Consider the following 18,041-nt stretch of genomic DNA (forward strand, 5'->3'; position numbering starts at 1 on the left):
ACAATCAGGTTTTCAGATTTTCTCCTTTCCCTGTAGAGCCATCTGAACATTTTTCACATAATTCACTCTGACTTGCCAAAAGTGGGCAATAGAAGGCTGGAAAAATGTTGCCTGTACTGATGAGTCTCAATTTCTGCTGTTAGTGTCAGAATTTGAATAAACAATATGAGCGAATTAATCCATCATGCCTTTTGTTAACAATTCAGGCTGCCGATGTTATATTCGAATGGGGGATATTTTCTGGGCACATTTTGGGCTCCTTAGTACCAAATGAGCATCACTTAAACACAGCAGCCTACTTGAGTATTGCTGCTGACCATGTCCATTTATGACCACAATGTGTCCATCTTCTGATGGCTGCTTCCCTCAGAATAACACACCAAAACTCAAATAAATCCAAACTGGTTCTTGAACATGACGGCGAGTTCACTGTACTCTCATGCTCTTCACAGTCACCAGATCTCAATCTAAGAGAGCTTTTTTGGGATTTGGTGGAACGGCAGATTTTGGATCAAGGATGTGCAGCTGACAAATCTGCAGCGACTGTGTAATGCTGTCATGTTAATATGGACCACAGTCTCAGAGGAATGTTTCCTAGCACCTTACTGAATCCATGCCATGAAAAATTGTGCAGTTCCAAAGGCAAAAAGGAGGTCCAGCCCAGTATTAACAAGATATACCTAATAAAATGGCAGGTGAGTGTATAAATTTAGATGAATTTGCTCATTCAATTAGACAATATGTTCTCAGACTTGTGAGTCAATAACCCTTACGCATATTTAATGTAGTTTTGTTGCTTTTAATTTCTTACAGCATCCTGACCTGTTTGGGGCTCTGCAGGACTTCCTGTGTGGTTGTAGTAGCCAGGATGGCCCGGTTACTTCCCGGACTGAGCTGCAGGCTCATGGAAAGGCCTGTCACCAACTGGACTCCCAACTCTGTGATGGTTACTTTGTCATCCACCACTGTGATAGTCTTCTCTGCCAGGATTGAGTCTGATAAAGGAGACAACACCTGAAAAAGTGAAGAAAAACAAGGAGAGAGGTGACAGATTACCATGGAGACATTAAAGTAAAAAAGGCAAATAATTACATTTTTCTTTGACGGTATTCCTCACGAATACACACAGTAACCTGTCACATTTGGTACGAACAATTATAGATGCTACTCAACAGCAGTGACTAAACCTAGTGTATAGCCTGTTGATGAAGGCTTTATGATTTCCTGCTCTAAACACTGAGGCCTGGGAGGTCTTTCCCAAGAGAAATCAGCAGCAACAGCAAACAGAAATGAATGGAGCGGAAAGAAAACAGCAAAAAACTTCATTAACGGAAAATCCACACTGGTCACATTGTTTGACTGACAAGTGATTTCTGGCAAGTGAAATGCAAAAACAACACATCAATGAGCATTTGGCTGTGAAGATGTCACTGATTTGAGAAAAAAAGGGAGGGATTACTGTGAGTTATAGGTGAAGCTGAGAAAATGTCTTTCCAAGGGTTTTCATCTAACATAAAAGACTTGCATGCTCCTCCGCAATATGCAAAACGATACACAAAACACACTTTTTTTTAAAATTTTATCTGTCGCTACTCAGGCTGGGTGGATCAAAAAACAACTCAGCTTGGATGCCATCCAACCCTCGTACCTCATGTAGGTATGAATCCATTCCCTTTGACTAATACTGGTAATCTAAAAAAGAGGCACACTTTAACCCCAAAACAGAAGAACGAAGCATGCAGAGGAAGACTTCCTCCGCATGCTTATCCTCATCCGTGTGCCGTATCTTTCATCAGCATGATGCATGGCACAGGCAGTCAGCTGTCAGACCCTCGTACTTGTCGTGTTTTCCGGTTGGTGCTTATATTTTCAGGTTTGTGGTGTTTGGGGATTGAACACATCTCTGCACAGAAACAGACGGATGAGTACTCAGAGCCAGGAAACAGATCCCACTCTCACAGATGTCATTAGGAGCCTGATATTCATCCAGTTAGTGTGAAGAGCCTGACAAAGCATAGGGCTGAGGGGAGAGGACCCACTCACTACAGAGAGCCTGAAACACAGGCTGTGACACACCAGTAATCACCTGTCTGCTCTGGTCAAAGGGAGGTACTAGTCAAACTGCAGCAGCAACATTCACAATTGTTACTGTCCCCGGGATAAGCAACATGTTTCCACAGCGTGTTATTCTGACATGTTTTTCTCTAGAGAGAATAATGTAATGTTAAGCTAGGTAAACTCTAATTAGAGTTTAAGATATTCCTAGATATACCTAGAATTACAACCATGTTGTTGTCTGGCTGTGAACACATTCACATCTAAGGATTTGTAGTAAAACATACTAAATGTAATTATGTTTAAAGATTCTGACAGAGTACAGAGCTGTAACCATGACAGCAGTCATAGCTGTTGCTACAGAGAAGCAAAAATGTTAAAACATGAATGCTTCAAGCACATTTTTAGCCTGGCAGATTGACAGAACCACCAAAGAACCACCAATGCTCATCAGTTCCTGAGTTATGGCACCAAATTTCACCATTGACTTGTTAAATATAAAAGGTTACCAATTTAACATTTATTCTGAAATTTATTGCAATGTTTTTCCTAATTAGTGCATAAACTCTCGAGTTCTGGCCAGGCAAAGAGACTTCAGAGTTGACCACAAAGTTATAAAAAGAAGTATCCCTAAGATGTTGCGTTTATGCTGATGGGATGAATGCTACAGCCAAACTCACACAGTTGTGGTCAGAAGTTTAAGCTCATTACAGGCATGAATGTCATGGTAATTTGGGGCTTTTAATGATTTCTTAGAACTGTTCCTCTTCCAGGGTGGAATGATTATACTGAATATATCTTAAATGATTAAAAAAACAGAATTGGGTGCACAAGTTTGAAGCTATTTGGGATTTTGTCTAACCAACAAAGGGATAAAGTGTACCTACAGGCTCAAATATATACACACGTCACACTAATATATGATTAAATGTATCTTAGCAAGTTGCACCTCGGCCAGATGTTTTTGGTAGACATCAACAAGCTTCTAATTGGATATTTTTAACCACTCTTCTTGGCAGAATTGGTAGAGTTCATTTAAATCTGTTTGTTTTCTGGCATGGACAAAGTTCTTAAGGAAAGTCCACAATTTTGGGGTTTGTGAAGGACTTTCTAGAAGCTTAGTGTTCGCCTGCTTCATTCATTCCAAAACTAGTTTCCATGGTTGTTTGGGATCATTGTCCTGCTGATACTCTCAGTTGTGTCCAACTACCTGTTGAACTGACATAAGTTGAAGAATTTAGAGGTAGAAATACTTCTTCATTACTCCATCCACTTTGTGCAATGTACCAGTACCACTAGGAGCAAAACATTAGCATAATGTTTCTCATCTTTCTCTCATCTGAGGGTGACAGTTTGGGGTTTCTTTCTTCCAGACCTTGACAAAGTGGTTTCTCATCTCACCTTCAGCACCTTAATAGAAGATTTAAGTGTGTGTACGTATATATTTGAACCTGTAAGTAGAATTATGACCCTGTGTGGTTTAGAGAAAATCCTAAATCGATTCAAAGCTGTGCACCAAATGATTGTTTTTAATGTCATTAAAGATGTATGTATAATCATTCCACTCTGGAAAAAGTCCAGTTCAGAGAAATCATAAAAAGCCCCAGAACTGTATTTCCCAACTGGTTGTAGTTAAATCACTAATAAAATCACTACAGTCTTATTTTTTGACTCATTAGAACAACCACAATATCATACTGTTCTATATTAAAACAAATCGTTGCCAACATCAAATAGCTTCTACACTACTGTGTGTGTGTGTGTGTGTGTGTGTGTGTGTGTGTGTGTGTGTGTGTGTGTGTGTGTGTGTGTGTGTGTGCGCATCTATACAACAGATTTTGAGATTTGCACAATTACTTGAGTAAAGAGGATTAAAAGGAAGCACTGATCTTCCAACACAAACATAGCTGGAGTTTTGAAAGATTCTAGCAACGGCAGAATAATTGCACACTGAATGACAGCATTTCACTCGAGCTGTTTCTGGATCTCTTACTGCTGTTAACAAAGCAGGTATTCAGGGAAGAACAAGAATAAATGCCTAGTACCTATTTGGAATCAGAGGCAACATTGGTCAGAGAACATATGGTTTAAATCAGGGAAGAACTGGCCAAAGTGGAGCATTACAGTAAAATTGCATTTTTAAAAATTATAAAATGCAACTTGAAAGAAGCCTACTGAGTATTAGTTTTTAGGAACCACCACCTTTAACAGTTTTTTTTCTTTCTATTTATCATGATAACACTGTGCCAAGCTTCGGGGGATTGCACCAAGCATGTTACAGTCGTGCCCACTAAGATTTTAACTGTGCTTTGAAATGAAACTTAATCAAAACAGCCGGTGTACAAATTGTATTGTGGTTGCATGTGTACTAAAGATAATAATTTTATGATTATTATGTGTTAATAAACCCCCCACTGCCTGACTAACATTCAGATTTTGTCTCGTTGCAGCAAATGTAATTTTAGACAGCACCTGTAATCTGTTGTTGTAACAAATACAGATACAGATTCTTCGTATACCTGAATAGTGGTCATGCCGGTGTCAAGGCCCACTAGTATCTTCTTGTCCAACAGCTGTGCAACCTGTGCATTCTCTACTTTGAGGAAGTCCCAAACAAGCTCCGTAATGTCCACCTGCCAATCGGTGCCCAGCATGTAGCTGGTCTGGCCTCGAGGATCAGCTGACTCGGCTATAAAATGAGTCAGGACTTTGACCATGGCATGCTGGTACTGCAGGGTGCAGCTTCGCCCTCGCCTGTCTTCATCGTCTTCATCCTCGCTTTCCCGTGTGGACCTGTTTAAAAAGAAAGAAAGAAAATAAAAAATAAAACAGTCTGAAGTGCAAAGTGGAAAGAATTTCTTTTCTTAGCAGTGAGAGTGGCATGCCTTTAGAGACAGCACTGTTGGCTGTTTTACAGACTAAAAGAAAAAAAAAATTGGATAAGCTGCCATGAAATTTGGTACAATTGAGGCTGAGACAGGATTTCTTGCAGAACTTTGCCTACATCCAAAATGCACTGACAAGTGCATTTAGCAACATGCGTTGCTAATTTGTTACCTTTGTATCTGGTGCTTAACATTATATGAGCTATGCATATGCATGCTACAGTTGTTATGCATGCTCATTGTGTGTTATCTTGATTAAAACATTACACAGTAAATCAAAGTTATATGATGTTAAAAAACAAAATGCTGCTGTGTACTTTGTGTTTATCGGTATCAACAATCTAGAAAAGGCAGAATTTAAAGCACTCATTTTGTACTGATGTATGGTTTGTGGTATTTTGAGTAGCATTTTAAATTGGAGTAAACAACAAACACACAGACGGGTGTAACTCATACTGGGATGTTCACCCGACAAAGCTCAAGCTATGATGCAATGTTGTTGATTAAACCAGTAAGAGCGGGATCAATCCAGCGAATGGCCATCATTTCTCTTTCTAAATGTCTCTCCTTTACTATTTTGGAGCACCCGGCCTGGATTGTAAATGTGCATACACCTCCTTACGGCTTTACTTAATAGCCTCCCAGATCGCTCTGTTGCAAGCAAATCTAATTTTATTACTTTCGGTAACAAATCAGCCAACAGAGGCACACCTATCTCTCACTAGGAAAATTGCTTTGAGTGTGACAAACTAGGTTTAAATGGTTACAATACAGCCGCAATATCATTAGAGTTTACTTATAACTGTATTTTTTTTACATTTTCGCATTAACGAACACCTTTGAAGAAAACAATCAGCCTTGAATGTTGACAAAGCATTGTTTGAATGGTTATTCTGGGGAAATAAATGCTGTTACAGCTCTTCAGGCTTACACTGGGGCACAGTTGGGATTCTTCCAAAGGAAAAAAAAAGCACTTTGTCAACACAACTACTAATCATATATCCTACAGTACAGACTTGCGCCTTCCTTTTCATCTAATCATCTTCATTTGTTCCTTTGTCGCTATTTCTCTCTCTCACACACATAAACTCTAGCAAAGGTTGCAATCATGATAAAGGAGAAAAAAAAAACACGAAATTAATCTCTTAAACTCTTTTTCTTGTGATTATCCGCTCTGCTTGTCTCTTTCTGTCTGAATCCCCTGAGAAATCGGACTGCATGCGAAGCTGTGGGAATAAAGATGTCAGCTGCATTCTCCAGAGGAAAGCCAAGGGTAGAGAGAGATTTGAAGTTAAGGGCTTAAAAGCTTTGCTGGAGGGACTGATTTCATATTCGCAAGTGAATGACCGCCTTTACCGGAGAAATTACTGTGGAGTCAATATTGTAACACTGAAAGGAAACAATTTGTGGCATCATCACTAGGGATCCAGCTAAGTCACAGCATACAGTTATGAAAAGTACATTTGCAATTTCACTGTATTTTGGTTTTCAAATACAATTTTTTTCATAATGTGCCCTGTGTAGGTAAGTATTGGGTATACAAAGTGCTACAAGGTAACACATAATCACATTGCATTTTTAATCAACACAGTATTGTAAAGGTTTACTGCATTTTATACATATCTCCGTACAATGTTTCAATTTTTCTATACATATTCTGTACATTGTTACCTGTATATACCTGTATATATGAACTTCGGTTGCTTATGTTTATAGGACCACCTTGTGTCTTCCTTTTATATTTTATTTTCCCTTGCTGTAAGAGCTCTGTAACACCAAAATTTCTCATCCGTGGGATAATAAAGGTTTATTCTATTCTATTCTATTCTATTCTATTAACTTGAAGAATCACATTAAAGTTATGGTTATCTCACTGTCATGTCAGGTATGTCCTGAAACAACTGCATTATACTGCTCACACAACATGGACGCTTTGCGAGCATCTGCACAGACAGCATGTTTACACAAAGCTAGCAAAGAACCCAGGGTGAGTGTATGCAGAGCCCAGCCCAGCAGCCGGGGCCTGCGCTTCAGCGGGTAACAAAGGCAGTAATGAGCCTCCATTTCTACCAGTACATGTTCCTACAGCAGAATCACAGTGGAGATCTCTTTAAAGTCTATTTGGGTTGATTTTCAACATTTCTTTGTGTTGTTAGGTTTGTGTTCATATCAAAACTTCAATTTAATTTAATTTAATTTTATATAGCGCCATATCACAAAAACAGTTGTCTCAGGGTGCAAACACAAAAACAAAGATTTCTTGTGTGTCCTCATTAAATGTCAGCGTGTGGGACATAAGCTCAAGGTCTGTATTATCAACTGCTAATGATGTGACAGTGATTTCAGACCTTGTTATGGAGTAATGTAAAAGTAATGCAAGGAGCTTTAAAACGAAATACTTTCTCCAGTACCTTCTTTATAAGTAACAACATGTAATACATTACCACATGTTTTTACTATTTTTTGAAGTTAGTTGTTATATTTGTCTTTTATGTGAATTCCAGGCTTTGTTAACGGGTTCTTGGAGACAGAAATTGCAAAATAAGTGCCTAAAAAAAGCACTTTGGGTGACTGTCAGCTGTTTCGAAAATGCGCTATATAAATAATTCACTTGATTTGGAATTTTTTTTTTTGAATAATGTCTCCAACACTGCTGAAAGGCTGGTGACCTGTCCAGGATACACCCTGCCATTCGCACAGTGACAGCTGAGGTAGACATCCTAAGGTAAACTAGTTTCAGGTGATGGGCTAGACTTAAAAAAAAAGAAAGACAGAACATAAAGATTGCCTGGTTCAGGAACACTACGCCCCGCCTTAAAACTAAGGTTGTGGTAGAGGCTTTTTGGAAACACTGTTTAGCCTGGCATTAGCACATGGCATTGGAAACTAGAGGGGCATGATCTGAATCTGAGTAGTGTTTTGCTACTAAATGTCTGTGCTAATCACTGTTTTTGCATTATGAATAACACTTTTAAGCTTAATTACACTTGGCACCAGCTAAGTCTAATTAGTGGATCGGGGATCGATTTTGTAGTCATATCATCAGCTTTGCATGAGTCTTAAGACTCCTGGGTGAGCAGAGTAGCTCAGCTCTCAAATGATCGCCCCCCCCAGGTGGCCAGGGAGGATTCTGGGCAGACCTGGCACACAGCAGACACCTCGGTCTGGGAGATCTTCTTTTAACAGTTTTCCGACGGAGATTTGTAACATAGAGTTTGAATGGTCCCTATTTTACAACTCCATGGAAGAGGTTTTGGATGCCTACTGCAGCACCAAACATTGGTGTCTCAGTGTTCAGTCAAGTGTAAACTGACAGGTATGAGTTTACAAGTCAGAGGTCACAGTTCTGTCCCCGAAAGACGTGGTTTTCTTGCTCCAGATTGAGTATGAGTTGCTGCCTCAAGTGGAGAACAGCTTGAGCGTGTTCAGGGTGAGAGAAAAGTGGAGCGGGAGATTGACACACAGAGTCATTCAGCATCTAGAGATGTACTGAACTGGTCCCTTGTATATTGTGAGGTTACACTACTCGTTACAATAGTTTTGCGTTACTTCAGAAATAACCTGAAATGCACCGTCACATAATTGCCAGTTGACTATATAAACCTTAGGCTACTGTTCCACACACCATCACAAATCAGCAACACGAAGCAAAGATGAAAACCAGCTCAAAGAGACAAAGAGGTAGAAATGAAACTTGAAATACTACAAGCCTGACTGCTCATCCCTGCCTTTATTACCTGTTCAAGTCCAGGCCCATAGTAACCATCGCCATATTATTTTTCCAATGCAGTAATTGAAAGTTTCTCATCAATAATTGCGTTTTTTGAATCATTTTGACTGTAAACGCTTGAAATTCACAGCCAATGAATTGACAAATAGCTCTGATGTTCGAGAGCATGCGCTGACACATGTAATTGTTACACTTATAAATGTGATTATTAGTTAGGTGTAACACATTCAGGAGTAAACAAGCTGATGGTGAAGTCTGACCATTTTAGCCTCGGCATAAATCTTATATGCCAATACTTGTGCAACCATCTCAAAATCTAATCTAAGGTTAATCTAATAAACAAATCACACTCGGTGCTGAGAACAACCCGCTTCACAAAGCAATTTTTCTTTCCGCTCCGTTCGCTTTCAAGCCCAGCTCTGACTTCAGAGGAGGTGCTGCATATTAATGCGTGTGTCATGCTTATTTTTGTTGTGCCCGTGGATCATGTGCTGCGTTTGTGTTGGCATTTTATTTTCTACTACAGTGACACGATGAAGGTCGTTATAGCAGGAATGTTGTTCCAATATGAAAGAACACTGGTGGATATTTTTCGAATTTGAATGCTGCAGGCATGTCAGTACAGCTATTTGTTTTACAGCAGCAAGAAAACACTCGGTATGCACTCTATAGGATAACTTAGGGTTGCTTTTTCTTTTCTTTTTGAATATTAAATGATTAACTTGATTAAACAAGTAAAATCTCAACATACATATCCTGAGAGAAGCGGTAAAGGATGGTGGATGCTCGAGTGCTACGCCTACACTTAGGTTTGCTGTCGGCAAAGGCTTATCTTGTCTGTGCTTTGACAGGGCTTAGGGAGGGAAGAGGTGAGCCATACAGGCAGTGTCAGTCAAAACTGTGTGAGGAGTACATTTGCAGTTCTCCCACTAACAGGCCTAATGTGTCTTTATTTTATTTTTTATATTTCTGTCTCTCTCCTCCCAGCGTGGCCACAACTTGCCAGCTTCCCCGATAGAGGAATGGCGTGCCGCTTGCTTTTGTTGCTCGCTGGCTTACTTCTCCGTGTGCTTACGGACCGTGGACCAAAGCTTATTCTCATCAACAGGTATAGTGCTTCTTTGCAAGGTCATGCCTGTTATCCCCCGATAAACAAAGACAAAACAAAGCTCCGGTGCTGGCGTCAACAGTGACAACACGGCTTGGCTGTCTCCGCTGATAAAGGCATAGCAGCACACAGCTGGAAAAGCAACAACCTGGACAAGCCACAGTATTAGTTGAATGCTGTCACTCAAAATAAGAGGGGAGCAGGGATAATTAGAGTAGCCACACTGGTGCGTGGGATGACTTAAAGTCCAACTTCAACGCTTTTCCTGAAGTAATTACCGTAGGTGGCTGATAACTGCTCCATCAATTGATGGATTTCAACAGTTGCAGAGTAACACTGCGCAGCAGCGTTAGCAGAGGTGGTGTGTAGTGATGAGGCCCCAGGGGAGAAGTCTGACCTCCAGACAGCTCTAATAATGTTCTTTCCAACTGACAGGCACAAGGCGCAATGGCAGGCCACCCTAAGCCAGTCGTAATGACAAGCTGTAATGCACAGGTCAGCCATTTTGTTATCAGCCAAGACCTGTCAGTAGGACTGAAGTCAGGAAGAGACAGGTGGAGTGGTGTTCGTCACATGTCACATCATTACCTTATCTTTGCCATTACTGAAATCAAATACATCACCGAGGAGAAAGGCTATTCTTGAACTTGTACTTTCTTGAAACTGGGGCTGCAAAAGTGAACAAATTACCAATTTATTTTTATTAAACTTAACAACTTGTACTAAAGGTTGTGATGCAACCTTGGTGTTCTTTCTTGGATAACTGTAAATTACGCCTGGAAATGGCTGCGCAGGAGCTGACACGAAAGTGAGAAAATGACTAAACGTTAATTATAAAGATCACGTTATATTCCATCCAATTAGTAAAACAAATGTCTCCCTGAAAAAATAAGAGAGCAGAACACACAGTCGCAAAGCCCCTTTAGCAACAGATGCACGCGCTGCAGTACCTCTGATTGGTGGCCATTATTGGCACCCTCCACCCTTTGATCTGGCTCAGCTCCGTGTCTGACACCTCAATCTGGAGGGGGAGACGGGGGATCCACACGTTGAGCTCCAGCTGAGCACTTAGGTATCCGTGGGTGAAGTTCACCATCATCTTCGCCTTGCCCTTCATCTCCTTGCCGTTCACAAAAACGTAGTCACACCTGTCAGACACCTGCATGCGAGGAGGGGGGAGGATTAAAAAAGACAGCATTTAAGTTGAGCTCTTCTGACAGCTGCGCTAGATGACTACACAGCAAATTACACAGTGCAATATACTGTACAGAGTACCATGTTGGCCCCGGCCCTGCGAGTTGATTATAAGGCTTTACACTTCTGAGCACTCCTCTGATATAGCATTCCTGTAACTACTTTGAACAAGATGAAAGGTCCTCGATCTGCTCGACTCTCAGGAGAAGAGGGGGGAGGACAGCAAGGACATCTTTGAACCTGAGGGAAAGCACAGCGTGGTCTGCTGTTTTATTGTTGTTCAGCCTGCAGCTGAAAGAGGAACCAGCAGATGGACACTAGTAAGATGACAGCTGATAAAAATGACCAAAGTTGAAGCTAGTGGTTTTGTAAATTATGTCATAGAAAGAATAAGTGAGCCAGTTTTGTGCTTTAGAAACATGTAACCGTCAGAAGGTTATTCCTTGATTATTGATTATGAGGATTTACAGACACACAATTACCTCTTTAAGTCTAAGCACTTAATAGGTAATTATTTAGTATATCTTGAATGTAAAAACACATTTTTTATTCCTCTGGGCGTTTTCTCAATCGTACATATTAATCTCATCTTGGAACAGACTGCCATGGCTGGTACCAGATGGAATTCGACGGTCTGGGAAAAATATCTTTTTTTTCCTTGCTTCTTCTTCCAAGTTATTTCTCTACAGTGAGATAAAACCATAAACAACCATTTATCATGAAGCTGTGGCAGGACATCCTCTGAGACCAAAGGAGGAAAAAAAAATAGTGTGTGACAGAATGTGTTCTGTTCACTTCACCTTCAGCATGAAGCTAGCTGTGGAGTTTGTGCGGGACCGTGGAAAGTAAATGTGGCTGTTTTGTATAAATAAAAGCAGATATTTGGAGAGTTGCTGCATCGATTTTTTTTATTTCTTTTTTTCTGTCTGCACCACTGAGCTTGCAGGCTGAACTAGTGGCATTCTTCAAGAACTGGTATGTGGATTGCAAGAATAGCCCCACTTGGTGTACGCCTGATCAAAACAACAGAACATCAAAACAGCATCATGAGAGACCTTCCAGCTGATTTCTTTTGCTTCCATTCATCTTGACATATGGATATAAACACGCAGCTTCAAAGTCAGGAAAGAAGTGAAAGAACAATTTGATGCAATAACATGTACATGCAAAATCTGCTTTGAAATGAAATGCATAGTAGTGTTTGCAATGTATAGTTTTTGTGCAATAAAATACAAACCTTCAACACTATTTCGGTACTTTGTTTTCTTATTCAGTTTTTGTATAAAACTATTTTGGACATAACTGTAGTCCACATGTGCACATTTGTTCATTTCTTTCTTTTCTCTTTGCCTTCCCGAGTTTGACAGCAGGTGGGAAGTGCAGAGAGGTGATTCTTTCTCTCTTTTTGTCAACAAGACGACATGGTAGTGATTATGATACAAGTTTATACTTTTTCACAAAGTTGCCCCAAATCTGATCTGATCTGAATTAAGCTGCTTTTCTCTGTAAGGTTGTCTTCTTCTCCACTGGTAAACCGCTTATCCCTCTGACTGCTTGTGCATTTGTGCAGAAAACTTCAGAGTCAAACTGACCAAACCTTCATATCAGGGACCAGAGGTGAGCCGGGTCTCACCTCTGGTCCCGTACTATGGAATTCACTGGTTGGAAGAATCCAGCTTGCTGTTATGCTTGAATTTTACTCTAATTTATGCAGGAATGGAATCTAACTAGCCAAATCATTGGGAACTTCAGTAGCACTTTAGAATACGGCCATACTTGCCAACCTTGAGACCTCAGAATTAGGGAGACATTCAAAAGGGCTGTTGGGGGGTGTGATAAATACATTTTACAGTGTTTATTTATTGGATAAAATAAGTTAAATGTCACCGTTATTATTGGCTGGCCGGAAACGGCGGGGGTGTCCAAATTCAGAGGCTGCTTCCACCTGAGGACCCGGCCTTCGCGGTCTAAAGAAAGCCGGGTAGTACGTCACGAGTTCTCTCGGTGGAGTGAAACTCTGCCATCTGCTCCTTGCTATCTAAAATATAACCGGGCGCTGGCGTAAATTCTTGACCATCTCACACTTCTGTTTAATCAGTTTTCTGTTTGACGTTTATTCAGCTGTGTGAAAACCCTGGAGGAACCCTCCCGAGGGATTAATAAAGTTAAAATTAATCTAATCTAATGACTTTAATCTCAGCCAAACCGATTTACTCACGAACAAATAAAACACTGAAAAAGCCCAACAATAACATTTTTAAGTTATCAAAGTGACTTATATATATCATGTTTAACCCGAGTAGCGAAAGACCGCGGGGGTTTGAAAACGATGTGTCAGGAGTTTGGTTTTCTTGCCGGCTCAGATATTTGAAGTTTACACAGCTACATTCTCGCCTGAAATATGTTAAAAGTTTATTTTGCGACCCAGAAAGAGAAATAATATTAAAACTAAGTAGCTGCCGCCATTGTTGGAAACTGGAATTGGCTGGGCCGCACTATGAATTCTGCGATATGGTTTTTCAATTTTGTTGTCCGGGTGGAAAATCGGGAGAAATTTGGGAGAATGATAGCTCCCGGAGATCTTCGGGAGGGGCACTGAAATTCGGGATTCTCCCGGAAAAATCGGGAGGGTTGGCATGTATGAATACAGCCTCTGACTAAGGGTGTAAATCTGCTAGAATTAAAAGGAATTTCAGTGTAATTTATATGGCATTACAATGTAATTACACTTACTTACAAACATCTACTAATAGATACACTTGAGTAAAAGAGTAATAATAATTATTTTTTTTATACAGAAGAAGAAACAATTATACTGTAAGTAACTTTAAGTAATGCACATTTATAGGTATTTTACAGAAAAGGAGAGACAAGTGATAAACAATAAAGTAATTTTAACATTTTTGGTGCAGATCCACAAACATTGTGAACAGTTTCTGATTGTAACTGAACTGATTGCACACTACTTAAAATTACTCATGGTATACTTATTTGTTTTTTCTTTGTACAATAGCATATCTACTGCTACGTGTTTGTAGGTAAATGTAATTACATGGTCGTTTCAAATAAAATACATTGAAATTCCATTTAATTCTGGGACAGTTACACCCTTTGTTGTATGCCATTGTTCAGCTGTTGAAAATGAGGTGATATAACAAACAGTTTATTGTGTCTGCCTCAGCGTTATTGTACCAATAAAACTACCACTACAACAACATTGTGACAAAGCACCAAATATTCACACACTCAACCAAACACAGACACAGGTGGCATTGTTGCGGCTGAAAATAAATACAGCCTCGATCTCCTCTCATTGCTTTTCATTTAACAAAAATTACTTAGCAAATATTGTTTTCGTGTCAGTTCCAGTGTGGACATTTGTTTTTACACCAGCCATTCTTAAACTGTTAAAAAGTCTCCTGCACAGCAGCGAGCTATCAAAGGCAGTGGACTTTATGACCAGAGACCAAAAAGCTCTGAAAGCCCCTGTGAGAAAGATGAAAAGCACGCTGTAGGGCATCCTTCAAGGCTACATCTAACCATCAGAGAACTTCTGTTAAGAACTGCACAGGCCTTGCATTTTCAAGTGGACACATGCAGGATGAGTGGATATTTCCTCTGTGTTATTACGCCAAATATGGAGAACGTACAAAGTGGTACCTTGTAATACAGCGCAATGAAACACAGACCGACGGCTTAAAGAAGCTTTTAAACGTCTGTACGAGCGTGGCGTCCCTCCCCTGGTTACAGTCAGTCATGGAGCAGATGGACTCAGCGCTCCCGATGCGGGAGTGTGTTTGAACAGATAAAGATGTCAGAGGAGGCCCTGCTCTTTATCAGCTCTCATTGTTGGCCTCTTTTTCTCTCACCACACTCAGTCTGCTGAGACTGAAGTGCTTTTGACAGTCTCTTCATCTCTGACTCTACTTAGTTGGTGTGAAGCAACTTAGCTGCATGAGCAGCGAATTGCAGGCTATGCGATGCCTGACCGAAAGGACGTGCAGGGCTCACTGACCATATCTAGTAGCTAAACGAAAAAACAGTACAAGAGAGTTTATTAGCCTACAAAATTTAAATTAATAAAAGAATTTGTAAACATCTGGTATTTATTAATGTACAGCTCTGCTACGGTATTCTTAATGACAAGGAAATTACTGTAACTGCCTGCTAGGAATTTGATCAACACCCCAGTAATCTAGGGAGAAACAATTACGGAAAACATGGCAGCTGACATCGTGCTGTCCCGACCAATTACACAGGCGCGCTTATACCACCCTGCTGTGCGCTCTGATTGGCCAGAATAGACTTAAATCAATATTGCGACATAAGGGGACACTGCCACTTAATCAGCAGGCCCTTTAACCCCTCCTCCACTCTCACCACTGGGTATGTGTCGTGCCACGCCGAGGGTGGAACTGCCTCTGCGAGTTACACGCTCTCCGTCATTCTTCTTTACAAAGTATCATAAACGTCCAGGAGGATCCACCGCCACATTAATCAGGCGCATTAGGCAGCTAACGGGAGAATACTTACAGAGGACATTAAGGCTGTCTCTGGATCTAGCCCAGGAAATTAACTACTCACCAGACAGACACAATCCAAGGCAGATATGAGCGATGGGAGTAGGGAGCATGAAGGTAGGATGAGTCTGTCTCTGGCTTGTACACAGAGCCGGTTTGACAGAAGCAATTAAGCTGCTCAGACTTCTCTGCATAAGATTCAGCGCTCACTTGAGTGCAAGGAAAGGGTTTGCACATAGCAAGGTTTCTAATGATTATGCTGCGCGGCGATAGCAGGAGTTGCAGGAGCTCGCTCATAACACGACCTTCATGGCTAATGTGAAGATGGAAGATTATCCCTGCAATTTCATGAATGTGTGTGTGTTGTTGTTGTTATTTCAACGATTCTTTTATTTGTGCGAGCCGCTGAAATACCGCACATCTTTTCTGACTAGAATTCAGAGGTCAGTTCTGAAACAAGAAATTGTTTAACGCTGAGCGTGAAGACAGAGCTCCAAGTTATTAATGCTACAAATGTTATGAATGAATTGTTATTTTGCAGTATCAGTACTTTCTTCACACAGAGGCAAGTTCTATACCCTTAAAAGGCTTTTGTCAAAGTTGCCCAGGAGGAGAAAAATTAAATCTGTTATATGGATATGGATTTATGAAGCAAACCATGGGTAACCACAGCCAGTGGAGGCAACCTGAAGAAAGAATAACTTGTTAATCAACATTACAGCAAAAGCTATCACTCCTATGGCTTTGGTTGGACTGTGCTAAGGAGGCACCTGGAAAACAAAAATATGCCTTCTAAAAGAAACTTGGCTTTCTTTGGAAGAGTGCTGGATCTGAGCCAGAGGTAACAAGACACTTATTTTGGATTGTGTGAACATGTATAAGGTGATGTAGGCAAGCTAAGTGAAAAAAGAGGACAATGACACAAATGAGATATCAAAATTGCCTCAATCTGACAACACAGCCAATAGAAGAGCTTGCCCTCTGGCCAAAAACAGTTTGATGACCGTGGCTACATGGAGCAGAGCAGGTATGAAGTAGAAGAGGTCCATACTGGCTTTCCATAGATTCACACACAGTAAATGCAGCTCATATGGTGAGCTTTGCATGAGCCTTACACGTAGCTGTCAACATGATAACCCAGAATAAGCACAGACATAGCCTTATTTCTTCCTACACTGAACAAATTTGTGTAAACTGCACAAATTCCCAAAGAGGTTTAAAGAAAAATCATGTAACCTGGTATTTCTTTATAATTTACTGTAATTTAGGAGGCTGGAGTAAGTGGAAGCACCATTTCATGAGATGTGATTCACTGTTCTATGTTAAAGTCACTCTGTGTTTATTTAATCCTAATCGTCCAGGTCACAATCTGTCACCTTTATGTATACGATCACAGGCTATGATTAGCAAAAAAGCCTTCCTGAGTGAGCAACAGTAAGTATGCTGCAGGTGGCGCTTTTTGTTTTTAAAGAAGAAGCATCCTTCTTCACCTAATCGTCCTCCAGAACACACTTAAGACAATTTAAGGTGATCAGTTATGGTAAATGTTCTCGTCTACTATAGCTTTTAATTTTTGTTTCCTTGTTGCTTTTCAGCGTACTTACATTCGCCTAACCTTCAAGGTGAATTGTGACAGGATTTAACAGGAAACGACCCAGCAATGTGGTGTTTTTTTTTAAACACTTTCTCTTTTATTGAGAAAGCAGTTGAACATAACAGTAGTATGGCTTTTTACACTGTCTTTGCTTTCAAATTGTTAAAACTTGTAATTGAAAAACGAAAAAAGAGAGAAAAAAAGAAGAAAGATGAAAAAAAGAAAAAGAAAAGAAAGAAAAAAAAACTTGGGTAAGGGGGTAGCAGGCCAGGCAAGTTAGCATCATATGATTGTTATGGGAATTTCACTCAGGGCTTTAACGTTAAAAAAAAAAAAGCGTGGTTCATAAAAAATCACACCTCACAGGCTTAACATATTCTGTCCATTTAGACCATATTCTGTAGAAGGTATCCCTCTGAAGTTTAAGAGAAAATGACAATTTTTCCATCGTATAGATCTCTTGTACAGAATGTATCCAATCTTCCATCGTTGGTGGTAATGTGTTGTTTTTTTGATATAAACTAACATCACAGCCATTTAGAAATGGAAACAGACCAAGGGCATTTTCATTGTGGGGCTTTTTGGATAGAGCCAGTAGAGGCAGAAAAAATAGTGGGACAATTAAAGGAGAGATGACATGCAGCAAAGAGCCTCAGGCAGAATCTAACCAAGACACTGCAGGAAGGGCCAAACCTTCTGTACACGGACCTGCACACTCATCCAAATGAGCCGTGGGGGTGCTGACTGATGTGACTGTTTCTTTGGGTTTGCATTGAGTCTCTTGGATCCCGTCTCAGAGTGACTTCCTTTGTTTGCATAGCAAAGCCACTTTTACACTTTTTTGTTTTTTGGTCTCATGCTGCAGGTTTAAAAGGGACCGTATAAAGAAAAAGTTGTCAGTAGTCACTGCATATCAAACATGCTCTTTCATGTTGTTTTCCAGTGTTTGTTTTTA

The 18,041-nt window shown here is 40.3% G+C and overlaps 1 protein-coding gene across 1 annotated transcript in view; it reads right to left on the bottom strand.

The window, feature by feature from the left end:
• si:dkeyp-14d3.1 (transmembrane protein 132C) overlaps window positions 1–18,041 on the bottom strand; it is a 139,421-nt gene that overhangs the window by 5,631 nt on the left and 115,749 nt on the right. The window contains exons 6-8 of the mRNA XM_063490305.1: window positions 10,729–10,937; window positions 4,575–4,848; window positions 823–1,014 (exon numbers count right to left, since the gene is read on the bottom strand). Of these exons, the coding sequence (XP_063346375.1) occupies window positions 823–1,014; window positions 4,575–4,848; window positions 10,729–10,937 (675 nt within the window). The remainder of the gene's footprint in view (window positions 1–822; window positions 1,015–4,574; window positions 4,849–10,728; window positions 10,938–18,041) is intronic.

Source organism: Pelmatolapia mariae, linkage group LG12 (assembly GCF_036321145.2).
Source record: "Pelmatolapia mariae isolate MD_Pm_ZW linkage group LG12, Pm_UMD_F_2, whole genome shotgun sequence".
Lineage (NCBI taxonomy): Eukaryota > Metazoa > Chordata > Actinopteri > Cichliformes > Cichlidae > Pelmatolapia > Pelmatolapia mariae.